General features: G+C 37.6%; 1 protein-coding gene across 2 annotated transcripts in view; it reads left to right on the plus strand.

Moving 5' to 3' along the window:
- The first annotated feature begins 1684 nt into the window (after nucleotides 1-1684).
- The window catches only part of ctdspla (CTD (carboxy-terminal domain, RNA polymerase II, polypeptide A) small phosphatase-like a), a 39684-nt gene continuing 20375 nt past the window's right edge, over nucleotides 1685-20993 (plus strand). For both annotated transcript variants that reach the window (XM_046833665.1, XM_046833667.1), the window contains exon 1: nucleotides 1685-1878. In XM_046833665.1, coding sequence (XP_046689621.1) covers nucleotides 1803-1878 — 76 coding nt within the window. In that variant the 5' untranslated portion in view covers nucleotides 1685-1802. The remainder of the gene's footprint in view (nucleotides 1879-20993) is intronic.

A 20993-nucleotide genomic window follows, 5' to 3' on the forward strand; every position in this document is an offset into this window, starting at 1 on the left:
TTCCTTCTTCCTGGTGTCTCCATCCTCAGCATTCTCCTAACGATATACCCCATGTCCCTCCTCTGCACATGTCCAAACCATCTTAATCGGGCCTCTCTCACTTTGTCCCCAAAACGTCCTACATTCGCTGTCCCTCTAATAGACTTGTTTCTAATCCTGTCCATTGTCGTCACTCCCAACGAAAACCTCAAATTCTTGTCTTTTACTCAATGACACTGTCTCTAAACCATACAACATCGCAGGTCCCACCACAGTCCTATAAACTTTCCCTTTCACTCTCACAGATCCTCTTTTATCACACATCACTCCTGCTATCACTCTTCTCCACCCACTCCACCCTGCCTGCACTCTTTTCTTCACTTCTCTAACACACTCTCCATTACTTTGCACTGTTGAAAATCTTGAGTGTACCAATTATGCAAATGACAGTAAACAAACAGGTTACAAAGCCTTAATATAAGCGTATAATAACTTGGAGCAGACCCCAGTAGTCACTTTATTAGGAACATATCTGCACATGTATGCCAATCACTTGGCAGCAGTGCGACACATAAAGTCATAGAGATATTTATTAACATAGGAAATATTCATATCAAACATCAGTATGGAAGGAAAATGTGATTTAAATGTTTAGTAAAGAATAGGCTGGATAAACAACCCAACGATCTCTTGTAATTTACCAGCACAACCATCTTTAGACGTGAATGGTGTGCAATGGCTGAGTTAAATTAACAAGCACTCTTTACATCCAGCAGAAAAGCATCTCAGGACACAAGTCTAGCTTCGAAGTTGAGCTACAACAGTTAAAGACAGCATCAGGTTCCCCTTCTAGATCCCGAAGAACAGGAATCTGATGCTACAATGGGCACAAACTTACTAAAAAAAAGACACCAAAGGTCAGGTCAATATTTTTTCAACATTTTATCAACGTGTTCATGACTATTTCATGTATTAATTTAACAATTTGTTTCCTCAAAACGTGTGTAACTGGTCGACGATGAGCCACAAATAATACAGCGTACGTGTGGAAGTGGGAGCTCAGTGGTGTTGAGCAAGATGCTTGACAAGGTCATGAGTTCCAGCACCACCAAGCTGCCATTTGCTGGGCCCTTAAGCAAGGCTCTTAACCCTTAACGGCTCGGTATAAAATGAGAGCTTTGGATTAAGGGGGTCTGCCAAATGCCATATAATGTGTATTGTTGCACCACAAACGTTTTTTTAACTGTATATTTGTTTTTTAGTAAAATGAGTTTTAGTCATGAGTGAACCAATTATGCAAAAATACTGCAACCGTAAACAAATGTGCCATCTATAGGGAGAAGCTGGTACTGCACCCAAACACACACACAGCAAATGTTAATTTGCAAATGTAATATATATATATATATATATATATATATATATATATATATATATATATATATACATCAAAGTCCATTATTGTATTAGTGCAAAATCATGTGTTTTATATATACAGTATATATATATATATATATATATATATATATATATATATATATATATATATATATATATATATATATAATATAAAAACACATGATTTTGCACTAATACAATAATGGACTTTGATGTGAGAGTTCTGTGTGTGTGTGTGTGTGTGTGTGTGTGTGTGTGTGTGTGTGTGCGTGCGAGTGTGTGTGTGTGTGTGTGTGTTTTACATCGGGACAGTCTTGGCTAGCTCGCTAGCAGGCAGGGCTAGCTGCTATATATTCCAGTGAAGAAGAAGGCGACTGAAAGCAAGGACTTGCTCTCGGAAATAACCAGAAAATAATTCGGTTTCCATGGACAACACGTCCATCATTACCCAGGTAGCAAATCCAAAGGAGGAGGAAATAATTTCTTCGAGCCAAGAAAAAGGTGAGAGATGTTTACACACACACACACGCACACGGCTGATGGGGCTGTTGTTGATCATGATATTATGATGATGAGGATGATGATAGGGTTTGGTTTGTTAGAGGTGCACCACTGTTGCATCACCGCTTTTCTAATAAAAGCAAAGATCCGGCAGCTCGCGCGCGCCTGAAATTCACGCCGCAATTCCATTCAATTCGATGCAAATTCAATGGGAAGGGAAGCGCGAGCTTTAATTAACGCACGCGACTGCCACATTTATATAATGGACAATAGCAGCAGCAGCAGCAGAAGAAGTGTCTGTGCACAGCATCCGATCAGCACAGAAACACAACCGGACCTGTACACAAACACAGACACCCAGCCGTCCTTTTTTATTTATTTATTTATTTATTTATTTTTGTTTTGAAATGAATCTGTAATCAGTGCGTCGCATCCACAGGATCCAGTGCAGTTCAATAGCAGCAAAATTATTTACACATTTCAATCTGGAAGTATATATGGAGAAAGATTATATATTATGGCCATGAATAAAACATAATAATTATAAAACATAACTTAATAAAACATTAAACTTCCACTTCTTCTTCTTCTTCTTCTTGTATATGTTTTTTTTCACAATAATAAATACCAACATCACTGCTATTAATATTACTACTAAGAATTGTTATTACCATAACAACAACAACAACAACAATAATTATAATAATAATGATGATGATGATGATGATGATGATGATGATAAAGGGTGTTTGGAAATGTGAAATTTGTGGAAAGAGATTTTGTATTATGGCTTTGTTTTGGATGCATTATTATTATTATTATTATTATTATTATTATTATTATTATTATTATAACATTGATATTATACAGTAATAAACACCAACATCAGTACTGCTACTACTAGGTATAATAATTGTTGTTACCATAATAATAATAATAATAATAATAATAATAATAATAAAAAAAATAATAAAATGATGATGATGATGATGAAGGGTGTCTGGAAGTCTGAAATTTGTGGAAAGAGATTTTGTATTATGGCTTTGTTTTGAATTAATTATTATAATTTTTACTATTATTATTATTGTTATTATAATTATTATGACATTAATATTATACAATAATAAACACTGACATCAGTACTGCTACTACTAGTAATAATAATTGATGTTACAATAATAATAATAATAATAATAATAATAATAATAATGGGCAGTATTGTGGCATTTATCTGGTAACTCCAGGTTCTGGGTTTGATCTTAAGCTCATGGTTTCCCTCAAGGTTCTCTGGTTTCCTTCAGCTTCATCTCAGTATGTGCACTGGCTGTGCTGTCTTGACCCTGGGGTTGTGTGTGTGTGTGTGTGTGTGTGTGTGTGTGTGTGTGTGTGCCACCGTGTGACAGATTGGCATCTTTTTCAAGATGTATTCCTGCCACATGCCAAGGATCTACTGTGACCCTGATTAGGATAAAGCAGAAAGAGCAGATGAATTACAATTAATAACAATAAAAAGATCACAATAATAATATACACTATGCGGCATACTGTGTGATTTAAATGGACTCTGGTATTACAGGATATACTCTATTTCTTGGGTTCTACAATCCTGCACAAACAAGTTGGCCAAAATGATCTTATAATTAATGATCAGGAAATTAGCAAGTACTAAACGAATTCCAACACCGGTGGGCCATTTGATTAAGGTCTTTAACCCTGAACTGCTCAAATGTATAAATATAAATATAATTCACTGTGGGAACGGGCGTCTGCCAGATGCCATAAATGTAAACCCTGTAGACCTCTTCTTGATCTATCAATCCTGCCTCCATCAACAAGCTTGTTATCAGACTCTTTACAGGCTGTCAGATGTGGCAGAAACCCAAATAATGACTAATTCCTTATGAAGACAAACATCCAAGAAGAGTTTTTACACAACCTTGCATGTGTCACTTTGATTTTTAATCAACCATTTGGATCGTGAATCATGAAGTTAATTTCACCTGTTTGGAGCTTTTCTTCAAACAGGAGCATCATAGGATATGCATTGTTATTATACTTGCTAATTTTCTACATAATTTGGACTAATTGTGTTGAGATCAATAAAAGCTTCATATTTTTCCATCTTGAACTTTTTTGCCCAGGAGTGAAAATAGAACATAATTTAAAAAATGCCTTGCCTTCAAAGTTCTGGACCAGCAGCTGACATAACAGGAAAGGGGTGTAACGATACACTCCGGTCCCGATTCAGATTGCTTCCTAATACTGTCTTCATGATTTTTTGACAAAATGTATTTATTATCTCAAGCTCAATTTGAAAAATGGTTCAGTTTATGTAAGCATGCGTTCCACTCGGTCCCAGATCATGCTGATTGATGATGCAAGCAGTTTTCTTTCATCACAGCTCTATCATCAGCTGACATATTGTACAATCAGAGAAGCAAAGCAGACATCCCACAGTGTGATGTAGCATTAAGTCCCCTCTTTATTGGGATCTTATTACAGAGTAGATGCTGTTATCGGAAATGAAGTGAAGCAACATCTAATAAAACTCACACTTGTTCATCTGATGGTGAAAAATCCTGATCAATGTTCTCGTATTGACTGTTTGGCAGTTGTGGGATTTCTTTTTTAATTTAGCTTTCCAGCTGCTACATTCATATGTGTTTTTTGAACATCTCATTCCACGTGTAGTCCCCATTTGCTGCTAGAATAACCTCCACTCTTCTGGGAAGATGTTCCACTAGATTAGTCAGGCACTAACATAGGTGAGGTGAGGAGGCCTGGGTGTGCAGTCAGCATTCCAATTTTTTCCAAAATGTGTTTAATAGGGTTGAGGTCAGAGCTCTATAGCAGACCTCTAAAGATCTTACACTCCAACCCCTGTACACCATACAATCTTTACGTAGCTGTCTTTGTGCACGGGGGCATTGTCATGCTGGGTTTCCTATTTAAATTATAGAGAAAATTCAGTACTCACACATCCGAAAACATTGTATTCAATTGTGTGCCTCCAACTTTTTGGAAAGGTCTTGGGAAAGTACCACATATGCACGGAAAAGTCCAGTGTCCCATTTATATAGAGTAGTGTAATACACAACAAGCATGTTATTTGTAATGAATGGGAGTTCAAAACTTTTCCTTTTGTGTTAAGCATTTGGAGCCAACATAAGCAAAATTAAATGTTATATTCTGATAGAATGAGATTCCTTTACTTTAAAGTGTTAAAAAAAAAAAAAACAGATGGCAGTGCATATGGCATGAGGTTATAGTCGAGGACGGGGGGAGCCTGGGAACGTAGACTGACCTCTGAGTCTCAGTGTGTGTCCAGTGGATGGACAAAAAGACGGATTAGAGGATTCCCCAACCATGAACAGAGGGCCATGTGACAAAGCAGAGCTCAACCCTCAGTATGTGTTTGTTTGTGAGAGAGAGTAAGACAGACAGAGAGAGAGAGAGAGAGAGAGAGAGAGAGACACCTTTGTTGTTTTCTGTCACTTCTTGTTTTCATACTCTAAAACCAATTGGACATACCATTATGTTTGAACTCACTTGTGCCGATGAAACAATTTAGTTTTGTTTTGTAGGAGCTTCATCTGTTTTTTTTTTGTTTTCTTTTTTTTGTTTTTTTCTCACAGGACAAAAACAAATCTGTTTTTGACTTTTGTCCTTGACTGCTGATGGCTTGGTAATCCTCAACTACGTTTCTTGAATCAATACTCTTGGAGGATCATGTTGCAGTTGCTGTGTACTGGACACACACACACACACACACACACACACACACACACACACAGACATGCATGCGCAAACACAATGAGACCAAGTTGAATACAGCTGCCCTAATTAATTGGAGTAAAGGGGCCTCCGTGGTTATATATAGTATGAGTTGTGATAATTACTGCCAAAATTTTTAATGAGATTGTTGATAAAAATCAACAAACTCTGACGGTCCTGCTGGGCATTTCAGTTACAGGATGAGATATATCACTTGCATCAGCGTTTGCCCATTAAAGGTACAATCAGTGATTCAGGAAACTCTTAATATATCCGTTAATATCCTATCATTTTAATGGTATGATTCCCAGTATACGCTGTGGCGATCCCTCACGGGAGCAGCCGAAAGAAGAAGATTCCCAGTAATAAGTGCTGTGATATATTGTAATGGCTTGTTTCTTTTTTTTTAGATCTCTGAAATTTCTTTCTGGACCTGAAATAACCTTATCACCAGAGCTACACCAGAGATATCCAGCATTAATAATTATTTTACAAATTTATATTCATGTAGTTCACTTTGCATTGCATTCAGCTAAAGTGGACCGTCAGAAAAAAAAAGGCTGAGGTGGGACCTTCAAGTTTATACGTTTAATAATTGACATTTAAATTTGTGGATTTTGATAGACGCCCTTATCCAGAGCCCTTATCCACTAATATTTATATAATGTATACATAAATACATATATACATATTGTATCTATTATGCATATTGCATACATAAAAACATATAGAATTGAATATATTGTGAACATAAGCATGGTGCAGGTAGTGTAGATGTAAATCGATATTGGTCTTTAAAACTTTTAAGCTTTTTTCTTTACACTGTAAAAGATAAATATTATTGCGAAAAGAAATGAAGAAATATATGAAAGGTACAAGAAGTTCCACCCAAGCTCCAACGTGTTTATAGATGTTAGGTACTAAACTGAGAAATATGACTCTAATACATGGCTTTTTGGGGAATTTTAATCTCTTAATTCACATACAGTCTGCTGGATTTAAGAGAAATGGAAAACAACTGCTCTGTTTATGTAATTTGTCACTTGTCTGTATTTGCTCGTGTCTCACCCTGAGCATGACATCATAAGCAAAATGTTGACACATGAATACGATTTATCCATTACTGCTGCAATGTTACAGTAGTCAAAATATTCTTCAATAGAAGAGCAGACATGGTGAAATTGTATAGTAATACAATAACTATCAGACTGTGAACTGAATTCTAGTCAATTCTAGCGGTTTAACGGTACTCAAATTTACGCTTCGGTTACATACTTAGGTTTTTAAGTCATGGTTTGGTTCAATTTCGATGCAGTTGGGGGAAGAAATGCAAAACATACAATTGTTAGTTTCTTTATTAACGTCGTAAATGTAAATAAAATGCCTGCTTGATTAAAAAAAAAAATATATATATATATAAATTTAATTCAATAAATCAAATGAATGCAATACACTTTTTTTATTATATTGATTCAATTGAGTAATCAATTAAATAGGCATTAATGAAAGTAAAAGTAGAGTATAAAATTTTATAGTTGACATTTGTTAGACATAATACAGATTTGTATATAAGTGTGTGTGTGTGTGTGTGTGTGTGTGTGTGTGTGTTATATTTAATATTTAATTTTCTAAAAATATGTTTTACTTAACTGTTCGACTTAATTGAGCATTTTTTACCAAAATATCTGCATTTAAGAAACACAGAAGATATTTATTTATTTATAAATGAATTTAAATTCTTGAAGCTGAACATAAAACGCAAAAAAAGAATCCAGATCGCAAGACTGTCGTAAAAACGTTGGCGATGAAGTTGCAGCGATTTTGCACATGCACAGAAGAAAATCCGAGATTTCGCACATGCTCAGTACAAATCGTGTTTCCGGTACGGATCGAGTAGCCACAGTGACACGACTAAACAAACTTGCGGTTCACCACTTAATAAGTTTTTGAGAATTGCATTCAGTACACATGTGCACCGTATCGAAAGTCCTGTATCGAAGCGGTTCGGTACGTATAATTGTATCGTTACACCCCTAGTCAGTTCTCATCAGTTCAAGTGCATACTCTAAAGTTTGGAGCTGTACAAAACCCAAGGTGTGATTCGTATACAGCCTGATCAGGCAATGCTTGTTACATCTCAGTCACAGCGATTCGTCTTACTACGTGAAATGCGATGCGCTGGACCTTATACCATGACGGTCCTAATCCTCTCGAACCCTGGCTTTTTAAAATCCCTAAACATTTCTGAACCGCCACGGGGCTATTTTCAGAACCGTATCACTTTCGTTGTAAATGCCCAGCATGACTACTAGATACGAGGCGTGTATTTAAACACCTCCCCGTGTCAATGTTTATAGATTTTTCTCTACATGCATTATGGATGGGGTTTAATGAGGTTAACATCGGGAAGTCATCGTTCAGGGTTTTTCAAACATGTGCTCCAGGGATACCACTGGCAATAAATATCGATCTGTATGGAGGACAAGATGAGCTCAGGGAAATGGACACACGTTGTTAATATCCAGTTTATTTTTGTGCCGTCATGTGCAGCGGCGTAAAATAGTTTGGGTTGTGCTTTATTTGCTGTTTAATTTTTTCCCCTTGTGTGACAGAGACAAGCTCCAGTTTATTCATTTATTCTCGTTTATTCGAATATGGAATGACTTTTATCATGACACAGTAAGGACACATTGTCAGTGACATGCATTCTGTGGACAATTTTCATCATTAAACATAGACTATAGCAGTAAACATGTAAGTCGATGAATTGATACAGGGTTACACATGTTCTTATGAAAGTGGCTGGTTAGAGTATATATCAATTTTGGAATTTATGAAGCCCCTTTTCCACAGTGTTTGTTTTTTCTTCACCCACTACAAAATATAATTTTCTGAATTTATCTTCAGCAGTTTAAGACCATAATGAATTCTGGCCATCTTGCATCTGCTACCTGTAACACCACATGTACACGTCCAATGTGAGCTGGACACTAAGAAAGAAAAAAAAGTGAGAAAGCAGCACGTTTTATAACTTAATGAGACTAAATATAATCTGGTTTAGCACATTGGCTTTGTATCACATTACAGCCAAACTGGACGACTTGTGCTCGGATATCTTTTAATCACGTAGGTATCATTGGGTGAGCCGTTTACTCTAACCAGATTATTTCATGTCTCAGCTGGGATGTGTTTATCCCACCGCAGTGCTTTCTGACCGCCTGTTAGGCTTCGCCTGGTACGTCCTGCTGAATCAGATTTTGCTGAGGAAATCACTTCACTAGTGTTTTCTATCATTTCTGCTTTCTGAAACCAATCATTGTCCAGTATAGATTCATCTCACAGCTATAATGCCCCATTCTACAGTTAGGGGTTTTTCATCATTCAGAAGAAAAATATTCTTATTCATATAGTTTTGCTCTTCTTACTCTTCTTATTGCATACATTTTAACTATATTTCTTTCTCTTTCTCTCTCACTCTCTTTTTAAATGAATACCACAATATGCAGTGGTTGTATTCCTCCCAATCCTGTCCCATTTTATTTTGTTTCGTTTGTCTGTTTGAAACTTTTCTGTTGCCTTTCTCTCATTTCAAACTCCCCTGCCTCCACTGATTATTGCAGAAGGTTGACCAAATTGAAGCACTGACCGATTTGTTTCTGAGCTTCCCTATAGTGCAGCTGAAATCATTCGCTTTCATTGGGAAAGGCAGCCATTATTGGAATTGAGTTGTTTTGGAAACAGTTGCCTGACTGATGTCTTACAGCATAAGCTCCCACTCAAGTGACTGTAAACTTGTTTTTTTTTTTTTTTTACACCAAACATTTAGCGCACTTTCTGAAATTAACGTGTGCTGTACACTTTTCTTTCCAATAGGTTGGGTGCATGAATAACAATCCAGTTATTACAATTCATACTATATGATTCAACTGTTGTTTGCGAATTGATTCAGTGTGATTCTGAATAGTTTCTTGCATTTAAATATTTTTACTGCAGTTTCCACCTCCTTCATTTTGACTGACAGCTGTAGAGGCCACACCTCCTTTACTCTGACAGACAGCAGCAGAGGCCACACCTCCACTCTGACTGACAGCTGTAGAGGCCACACCTCCTTTACGCTGACTGACAGCAGCAGATGCCACACCTCCTTTACTCTGACTGACAGCAGCAGAGGCCACACCTCCTTCACTTTGACTGAAAGTTGTAGAGGCTACACCTCTTTTACTCTGACTGACAGCAGCAGAGGCCACACCTTCCTCACTCTGACCGACAGTAGCAGAGGCCACACCTCTTTCATTCTGACTGACAGCTGTAAAGGCCACACCTCCACTCTGACTGACAGCTGTAGAGGCCACACCTCCTTTACTCTGACTGACAGCAGCAGATGCCACACCTCCTTTACTCTGACCGACAGCAGCAGAGGCCACACCTCCTTCACATGACTGACACTAAATTAAACTAGCAGTGCCTGATAGGCAGCAAAGCTACACCCATTTAATTCAACTGACTGTATTTATATTTACACAATTATCACATTCTTCCAACTGAGCAGTTGAAGGTTAAGGGCCTTGTTCAAGGGCCCTGCAGTAGCAGCGTAGGTGGTAGTGAGATTTGACCTTGTGATCAGAAGTCCAACATCTTATTCACTGAGCTACCCCAGCTACCCCCCTCAGTTACTAGCATTGTGAATGACCATCAGACCCTGAATAAATGCATCCTGAACACAAATACAAACTAAACCATCTAACAAGCTGAAGGGAGAGAATTTGTCTGTTAGCCACTGGAATGTCCATAGTTTAAGCCAATTATTTCTGAGTACCGGTCCAACATATCCAGCAGAACGCGAGTGAGCGAATGCCACTTGTTACCTCACAGGCAGTTAAAGTAAAGAAGACAATTAGAGAGAACACAGTGGTGTGTGAAGACTTTTGGGTGCTCACTGATTAGTGCTGGTGAAAAACACAACCCTCAGTTTTCAATCCAATCAACCAGGGCCGAATGGAGTGCATGGTCTCTTCATCCGTGTCTGCTCAGAGCGAAATAAATGATTTTTCAAAAAGCATGTGTAGGTTCTATCAAGTGTGTAGGTGTGAGTAGGCCTGTATGGCCATTCAGCAACGAATGTTTGTCAATTAAATGTCCATTTGCTGAGATGAGGCACCTATATTACCGTCTTATTTTGACTTTTCAAAGCAATCTAAAACCACAGTGTAATGTACTGTATATGTGCGTATCAAGGCCAGGATCTTCAATACATTTTCTTCTTTCAATGAGAAATATATAGACCTGTCAATCTGTTTATGTGCAACATGTAAAATACCTATTTGGCGAAATACGAACTTTGGAGACACTTGTAAAAGTTGAGTGTGGTATCTTAGTGTTTAAGGAACTGGAATTTGGATCTGAAGGTCATGAATTCAAATCCCAGCCACACCATGTATCCACTCCTGAAAAGTAGATAAAAAAAACACCATCCAAGCCTACCTAAATGACCCCAAATGTTAATTTGAGCAGAATTCTATAAGATATCTTCAGTACAAAAACAACAAGCTTATAAACCAAAGAACACCATTCCAATGGTGAAGCATGGCGGTGGCGGCATCATGCTGTAGAGCTGCTTCTCTTTAGCTGGGACAGGGGCTCAAATCAAGATAGAGGGAGTCATGGATAGCTCCGAATACCAGTCTATTTTGTCACAAACCTATACATGAAACCTATGAAAGTGAATACAGAGTTTATGTTGAAACAGCATATGAACCAAAAAAAAAAGTCAACATGTCAACAAAGTTACATCTTAACAAAAAAGATGATTTGGAATGACCCCTATTAAAAACCTGTGGATATTTAAAGAACAGTGCACAGAAGATCCCCTTGCAATCAGAGACTGGAATGAAATAAAATATCAATACACTGTATTAGTATTAATATTAGGGCTGCAAAAACTAATCGATAAAATCGGTAATATCGATAATCAAATGAATGCCGTTATCGATTAGTTAGGCTGCTTAAATATTATTATTATACTTAATATTAATATAATATATTAAAAGTATATAAGAAAATGTGCACAAAATTTTACAATTTTAAAAAGGGTGTATAGACTTTTTAAAAATATTTGTGATGATGCTACACTAAGAGCAAACTCCTTAAAAAAAAACCTGTTCAAATTCATATATTTCCGAATGATGGTTCCGGGATGTTAGTGGGGCAGACAGAGGTGCTGAATTTTTCCTCCAGCTCTGCAGGACGGCTGTTTACTATCAGGCCAATCGGACGGGTTTTCGGTCCAGAGGCTTCACATCATTATGGCTGTGCCTCTGGGATTCCAGTCCCAATTCCCTGCTCCCTATGTTTAATTTCCTTCCATAGGGTTCTTAACTTGTATTTAATGGCAGCGCTCAGCAAGAACAATCGCTCTCTCCAGCAGCTGAGGATTAATTGTGCGGTGAGCAGGAGATTGCCAAAACAGATCAATAACCCAGCTGGTGTGCTCAAGGCTGGAAGCTTCCTGAGACATGGTGTAGCGAGGTTCTCTCTGTGGAGAGTCGAACTGAGGAGGCCTGTACAGATGAGACTGCGTTTTCTGGGTGCATAAATCTATGTTTCGCCTGTGAAGAATTTACCCAATTCAGGATACGTTCAATTCAGGGTATTTTGACTATATTACCACTCTGTATTAGTTTGTCCTTCTGTGTAGAACCCTTAACGATTCAGTGGAAGCTTGAGGAACCGATTTTTTTTCATTCAAACACACGTTATTCAGAGCATCAAAATGTTTCTGGATTGTTAATTTTTCAATGTATATAATTCCAGGGCTACGGGTCTAGAGCGTATCGTTTTGTCTATGCTTTGGCATATTTTCCACACCGAGGAGACATTTTTGTCCAGTCATAAATGCTGTTAAAAAAAAATGCACAATTGTCCTCCCAAGTCGATCAATTTAAAAATGCTGCTTTCGCACCACAATGTGGACTGTGGCATTTTGAGTCATGTGACACAATCACGTGAAGAGGTTGACTGATTTTACAGAAACCGATAGCTAGGTTGGATCGTACTTGCCGATAACCGATGGTTTTTAAAATTAATACAGAATAAAAACATAACGCTCTATGCAAAATAGTACTAAACCTTATAAAAAAGAATTATAATAAAAAAAAGCTACTGATTCATAAAAATGTTCTAAAGGAAATAAATATGAATATTTTAATTAAGAAATATAATTTTATCTTTTATAAATAATAAACATAACAAAGCGCTCTCCGTGCAGCGCGCGCCTGGAAAACGTTTAAAAACGCCAGTGTAGACAAAAAACCTTTTAAAAGGAAAAACATATTCAGATCAATCTGGAAAAATGTGGACTTAGCTAAGGTTATGTCTGTGAAGAATTCTTTTACATTTTTAAATGTCTCTTTACAAGAAAACACATTTATTTAGCAAGATTTATCAAGTAAGGTATACAACATTTGAGCTCTTACAAGTAATGAATCTGTTGACGTGATGACACATTGATGCAAATGTTCCTGTAACAACATATCCTCACGCGTTTTTTTTTTCATCTAATAATTTAATTGTAGTTCTAATTGTCTAAAGGAAGTGGTAGTTCAGTGATTGATGTGTCTGCCTTTGGATCAGAAGGTCATGAGCTCAAATCCCTGCACCACTAACTTGCAAACTTAACTGCTCAGGTAAATAAAAATGTAAGTCGCTCTGGATACGGGTTTCTGCCAAATAATGTAAAGTATCAACCCTCTATGCATCTCCATGTTCACTGGATTAAAAGTTAAATCAGAATTGATAACTGAAATTGATCATTACGCTTTATTATTGTAAACTTTAATGTTGGTAATTACCCTTCTGACTAATTGAATTAGAAATGTCAGTGTAGTGGTATGCTGTATTATTGTATATTGATGTATTTTTGTCATGTACTGTATGTGTGTTTGAGAGAGAGATAGAGCCACTATCATCATGCTAACACATTTTTTCAAAATGGCTTGCTCTATGGGGATTTAGGAGTAATCTTTAGAGTTTAGGGTGAACTCCATTTAATGGTGAGTGTGTCTCCAGAGAGAGTCTCTAAATGGGACAAAAAGTATGTGTGCGTATGTAGGTGTGTATGTGTGTGTGTGTGTGTGTGTGTGAGTGATCGGTGAGTGGCTCCTTTCTTTTGTGGTACGGAAAAGCTTCACTGAATTCACTGCTTCACCTGTTTTGAATCCAAAACACATGCTCTTCCAAGAATCAGTCAAACAAACCTCAAAAGCTATTGTAAGCATAAGCCGGAGTTTAGCTCATATAAACCTGATATGGTGTGTCCTTTCCACTCTGATGCCCTTCTGAGTGAGAAAAGGATCTTCATACTTTACTTCTGGCCTTAGCACCTGTCTCTGTCCAGTCAGATTACAGGTTTCATGAAAGTGGATAGAGTTCTCAGGAAGTACTGGTGCGATCATTTTAGTCCATTACTGTTTATAATATCACAATTTAGGAAGCCTTTTTCTTTACCTGGTTCTCACACCTTGGGCTACATCACATAAATATTCGGCTCATCTTCTCGCTTCACGACTCTCGGATTAGTTTTCATGGCACGGCACCGTACACTTTCTCATATCAATCCACAGCTATTCGTATTCGGGTACCGGTCTCAGTGCCACATCACACACCATGAAAGCAGGAGTTTTTTCACGACTTTAGATTGTTTCATAGTGACTTGTAGATGACAATCTGTTTTAGTTTTTATTATGTTTTTATTTACACATTCATTCAGCACCCATTCTATCCTGGACAGTACCGGGTACCAGGGCCTGGTACACTGTTGATTGCTTGGCAGTGGAAATAGTGACAAAAAGTGGGATTTGATATCGCCTCATGTGTTGCCAGACCATCTGTTGGAACAGCTCTTTTTTAATATTTTAATAACACTCTCTGTTCTCATAGTAACACCATATGTGCCATTTGACATAAGTACTTGTTAATTTATCAGCCTGCAGCCCGAGACGAGGTGTTTGCAAGAGGCGTGTATGCATTCTAATGTATCATATGTGTGTAACATATATTTATATGGAGTTTCTGTTGAATGGTTACCGGGGGTGCAATACAAACTATTAAAAAATTAATTAAATTGATATTTACGCTTGTACGCATTCAAACACATTGATTACTAACTGATATTTTATAATGCAAGTGTGCATACCAATGTAGTGTATGCAAGGACTGTATGCATACTCTACATACTCTCCTTTTTTTTTTTTTATAATGCAAGTATTCAAAAGGTTTGAAGTCAGAGCTCAATTGCAGGAGTATCTGAAGAAGGAGAATCTTCTACTCCAACCCATTTAAACCATATTTTCATGTTGTTGGCTTTGTGCACAGTGGCATTGTGATGCTGAAACAGGTTTGGGTCTCCTAGTGCAAAATATAATGCTACCACATCCTAAGACATCCTACACCACATTCTATACACTTGTGTTCCTCCAGTGTTGCGGTGGAGCTGGAGGTAGCAGAGCTAAAGATGTTGAGGTTTCATTGGGAGTGATGGCGATGGACAGGATTAGAAATGAGTTTATTAGAGGGACGGCGCATGTAGGATGTTTTGGAGACAAGGTGAGGGAGGCGAGATTGAGATGGTTTGGACATGTGTAGATGAGGGACATGGGGTATATCGGTAGGTGAATGATGAGGATGGAGCTACAAGGAAGGAGGAAAAGAGGAAGACCAAGGAGGAGGTTTATGGATGTGGTGAGGGAAGACATGCAGGTAGTTGGTGTGAAACGGGCAGATGTAGAGGACAGGGGGTATGGAGACGGATGATCCGCTGTGGCGACCCCTAATGGGAGCAGCCAAAAGAGGAAGAAGAAAAAGAAGAAGTGTGTATTATGCAGTTTGGGACTTAGATTGATTTCTATTGCAAGTGGATTTTAATAAATTTTTTACATCCTATCTTTTAGGGATTAAGGTCAATGAAAAATATCTGTGTGGAGCATTGATCTGTTGATCCCACAAGAGCTGCACTTTTGGAGATGCTCTAAACCAGTCGTTTGGACGTCACAATTTATCCCTCGTCAAACTCACTCAAATCCTTACACTTGCCCATTTTTCCTGCTTCTAGCACGTCAACATTGAGGTCAAAATGTTCACTTTATTCCTCCCTTTTGGATTGATTCTGCTCATTCCAACCTTTCAGACTTATTACATTTAAATATGAGTACATTTTAAATCCATTTGTTATGTTTAACCAGTAGAGGAATGGGCCAGGATACTTTATTTGAAGACGTTCAGTTCAGCAGTCTAAAGTTCTTATAGCATTGAAGGCATGATTTTTTTTTTTTTTGTGAATCCAGTGAAATTCAATTCCCAGCAACCATCGTGGCCTCCTAATTAGGCTGCTGTGAATGCCAACTTCCAGAACACACACATGCACACACACATGCACACACACACACACACACACACACACACACACACACACACACACACACCCCACACACTTTAAAAGAGACATTCATTCAAGCTCAGTGCAAAGTATTGCTCATTGTCACTTGCTCCTTTGCCAATTTGCCAATTTAAGTTTTGCCCCTGTAAGTGTGTGTTTGTGTGTTTGTGTGTGTGTGTGTGTTTTCTGTGAGTTTGTGTTCACATTATATAGTTGCTGGGATCTGGATTTTCCAAATGACTAAGATGTAACAAATATGTTTACTGTTTTATTAGCTTTTTTTTGTTCGATTAGATCAACTAACCATTTATCTACTGGTCTTTTTATTATGGATGTCATATTAATGCTGATCTTTTAAAAGTCCTTTTAAAAGTTGTTCCAAGACAAATGGTGTTAATTGTTAGGTTGGTAGATGGGAATCTAGAGTTTCACTCGTGCTGTAAAATGTTCTGTCAGGTTCTTACATGTTACTCTTGTTGTTTTTGATTCTGACATGGCGTTTGAGCATTTCCTCAAATTCACTCTGAACTTTTTTTTCTGTTTTTTTAAAAAGGAATTTATAAATATATAAATTAAATGCTTTGAAAAAACCCTATAAGTTTAGATTAAAAGGATTTTGTTTGCAAACAGAAAACTGATTTTTAAGAAAAAATCGAATTGAACTCCAAATGGCGCTCGTATCAGTCCAAAACAAATGAAATTAAAATGATAATCAATCAGCAGAACGTCGAACTGCACCTTGAGTTATTCAGAGAATTGGACTTTACTGTTATAAATGAAATTGTTGGCGGTGTGGGAGGGTTTTCATTTCGTACTTCAGCACAACATCATTCGTGCTTGTTGAAATGCGTTTGTTCGAGATTTTAATTAACACATTTTTGCCTCTGAAGGTCATTCCTGGATTCCACATATTCTCCTATAAAAGAGAAAACCAGAGCATAAGTAATTGTGGGTGACATTTATTTGCTGGATTTTCTGCTGGTCCCTTTTTATTATCTGTTCATTCTCTCTCTCTCTCTCTCTCTCTCTCTCTCTCTCGCTCTCTCTGCAAATCTCCTTCCTCTCCAAACCTCGTGGGCCATGGGTTGCTGCTGGGTTACGTAACATGCCTCGCTACTCGGCTCTCTCACGTCGTGGTTGGCTCAGCTCTCTGCACTTAATCCTGCCATGCCCGTCTTTCATCCTGCCACTCTGGAGCTGTGGCTCTGTGACCTCGGGGTGACAAGATATCCATTCACTAGCAAAGGATGAAAGCATAGATACAGACAGGCTCCAGCTATCCACTGAGTTCACAGTGTGTTTATGGTCTCGCTCAGCCCTCGGCTGCACGAAGCGAGATGAAACAACACCCAGATTGTTTCTCGCATTGTGCTCCTCATACAAACTGCTTAGCACCTGAGACTCTCAATCTACTGCTTTATAAAGAAAGCACCTCTATAAAGCTGTAAAAACGTGTCGATTCAAAGTCTTATTTGGCCTTAATAGATGCATAAAATATTAAGATATTTTGGCATTTGAAAAATGAAATAAATAAATTAACAAATAATAATAATAAAAAAAACTATTTGTTTATAATTAAGTCAATACTTGTTTGATTTATTCAGGAATATAATACAGCAATTATATTAATAATAAATGTATTTAGTCTTTTTTATATATAAATGTATAAAAAAAAAATAGTAAAACATTATTTCAATGATATTTCTAAGTACCTAATATACTGGCAGCCCAGTGTATTGCATCTTTTCACCTTTTCTTTCTTTTTAACGCTGTTATTAAAGTGAGGGTTTGCGCAAAGAGGCGAAGCTGGAATGCTGAATTATAGGTTTGCGTCTCGCCTCGTCTCCCCTCAGAAATAACTGTGAGCGTGTAAAACGCCCCGGCTGCCTTGTTTGTGCAGCTCTGTTGAGACAAGAAAATGTCTCCGTGCTCTCGATTAATGTCACGCTGCATGCTATTAAAACCAGAAGTGTTATCTCCAGAGCAGTTCTGCTGATGATTTAGCTTCAAACAAGTGCTCACTCGATATACTGAACAACGTCTGGTATAATTTACCGAGGGGTCAGTGATTGCTCAGTGTAGGTCAGATATATGGTGGAAAATGTTCGAATGCAGTCGTTCAAAACCAATAAAATTTGTCTTAGAAGCAAGAAATACTTTCTGTTCTTTAAGGTGAACATGCATTCGGATGAATTTCAGTAAACATATCCTTTAGATTAACTTGTTATAAAAGTGAAGAATTTCCTGAAATTCTTGGTGTCTGTAACATGCGTATCTAATCATAAAGGATTGATTTGTGAGCGTTTACTATACAGCCTGAGCTCTGATGAAGTAGATGACCTCCTCAGCATTATGCTCTCCGGGGTGTTTACACAGGAGCAGTGCTCTTTCCATCTGAATTATTTAAACTGCAGCAGAGCTTTTGCATTTTCCCCTCACCTTTAGCACCACCTAGTATGTCTTCCTGCCTCTATTTCTGTTTCTCTCAAGCCTTCTGTTTCTCCACCTGTCTTTTTTGTATCTCTGTGAACATCTACTATCTCAGAAGTTTTTGTTTCTGGTGGCTTTTTTTGGTGGGAAACTTATAATCTCTTCCTGTCAGGAATGCCGAGAATTTCCTGCGTTTCCTTTCTTTCCGGCTTCCGGAGAGGCCCTGTCCGTGCATGTGACAGCCCGTCAACACATCACTTCAGTGTTTCACATTGTGTGAAACGTTCCCTTTTCACTAACATGACACATTTAAACGTTGTTTCCCGTCTGACTGAAACATGAAATAAGAACGCTCAGGAATAGCGAGATGTTTTTCTTGGTCACTGAAGTGTAGCTGTCGGCCAACCATAGCTTTTTTAACACATTTTCAGCATGTCTTTCCGTATTTTCTTTCACCATACTGGCCTATAGGAGTTCTGCTTCCCCACTGTGGGCTGATTTGATGGAAATAAATTCCCCAGCTTGCTTTAATTCGTATTCTCATTTACAGCTTTCAAATATACCATAATGTATAAAATATCGACAAGCTGGTTTTAAAGAAGCAGCCTCGAATAAGATTCACACAAGATGGTGCTTGATGTGTACATATATTCTGTGTTTGTGCAAGAAGAAAGAAATCCTCACACCATGACGGACCTGTACTTATGAACCGATAAAAAAAAACTGTACATTGCATGTAAACTACTGTGCAAAATAGTGTGTTTTTTTGTGGTGTACAACAGTCATTGGACATCCATTTGTTATTATCTACGCATGGTAGCTGAGAGTGTCCATGTTGCTTAAATGCTTGTAGAGGAAATACCTCTCTACACCAAAAGGGGGCAGTAATCTTTATTTCCTCAAAACAATTCTTGCAATGTAAACAAACATTATAGTTTTAATGCTATAATTTATACAGCGGTTATACAGTGCATTTAAAAAGTATTCAGACCCCCTTCACTTTTTTTCAACTTTGTTATGTTGCAGCCTGATAATACAATTGTTCAAATAATTTTTTTTTATTAAGCTACACTCAAGTACCCCATAACGACAAGAAATGGGGTACTTGGGGTACTCGTTATGGGGTACTTGAGTGTAGATTAATAAAATTTTTTTTATTTGAACGATTTGTGGTAAAAACAGGATACTGGCTAGTGTTAGCACAGCAGGGGGAACCTGTCCCTGTTTAGCCATCAATATAAAGCAAAAAAGAAAATCATCAATAAGTTATTTTTCTTACATTTCCAAGCATCTTGGAAACATCAGGATGATTTCACATCTGGAATGACCTCTTTTTTCACTTTTTAATCTTTGTCCTAGTCGCAGTCCACATCAGATCAGCAACTGATTCCTCTGTCGTACTTTAATAAGAGTGACATTGATGTAGGATTAATGACTATGTATCTGAGTGGACAACATGGCACCATTCACTACCACTATTTTTTTTTATTAAGATGGGGGCCACCAAATCATGCTCAGAAGAAACAGCAGGGTGGACAGTGGGTCTGCCTTCCATCTGCCACTAATTTCAGAGTGGACAGGGTTTTGAAATCAGGACAGGATTGAAAAATAATTATTTATTAGAGCGACAGTGCATGTAGGACGTTTTGTGGACAAAGTAAGAAAGGCCCAATTGAGATGGTTTGGGCATGTGCAGAGGAGAGACATGGGGTATATCGGTAGGAAAATGCTAAATATGGAGCCGCCAGGAAGGAGTAATTATAAAGTAATTAAAAAGAATTATACATAAAACCTTTAGGAGTTTCCCCCGCTGGAGGGATAAACTAATACATTTGACATTTCGATTTGAGAGCACTTGAACTTAGATACTGAGGGTGTAGCACAATGACATTTCCCCACACTTATCCCCCAGTGTTTCTGGTAAAGGATTGCGCAGATGTTGGTTTGAAGCTTCAAATATCCATATCTGTATCTGAAGCCAGATATAAAACCAAAGGGCATCGCATAAAAACTCCTAGAAAGACTGGAAATAAAAACGGTGGAAATGGCCGCACTGTCACAATGGCTTTTGGGAATTCAGGTTCTCACACTTCCTCAACCTCAGCTATTTAATTTATCGTTTCTACCTGCTTTTGATATTTTTCAAGAAATTGGAATGTCTAATAGTTTATTTGGGTTTCCCAGAATATAAACAAAATAGTATCCTGATTTACATCCTCCATGACCCAGACCAGGAGTTCTGAGGGCTACTAAGAGTAACTAAGGATGTTGTAAAAGCTTTGAACATTGCCATGTATTCATTTCCACTCCATGAATGTTTACGCCAATGCACCTGCGAGTTCTGGCAAATTGCTCCTAATATTTGTAATGGTTTAGAATGCATTATGTATTATTTATTCAGAATAAATAACAGATGATGCATTTGTATTTCCATATTTAATTAAAATTAAAGGTGCTTTCTACTTGAATGTGTACTTGAAAA

Source organism: Silurus meridionalis, chromosome 21, assembly GCF_014805685.1.
Source record: "Silurus meridionalis isolate SWU-2019-XX chromosome 21, ASM1480568v1, whole genome shotgun sequence".
NCBI lineage: Eukaryota > Metazoa > Chordata > Actinopteri > Siluriformes > Siluridae > Silurus > Silurus meridionalis.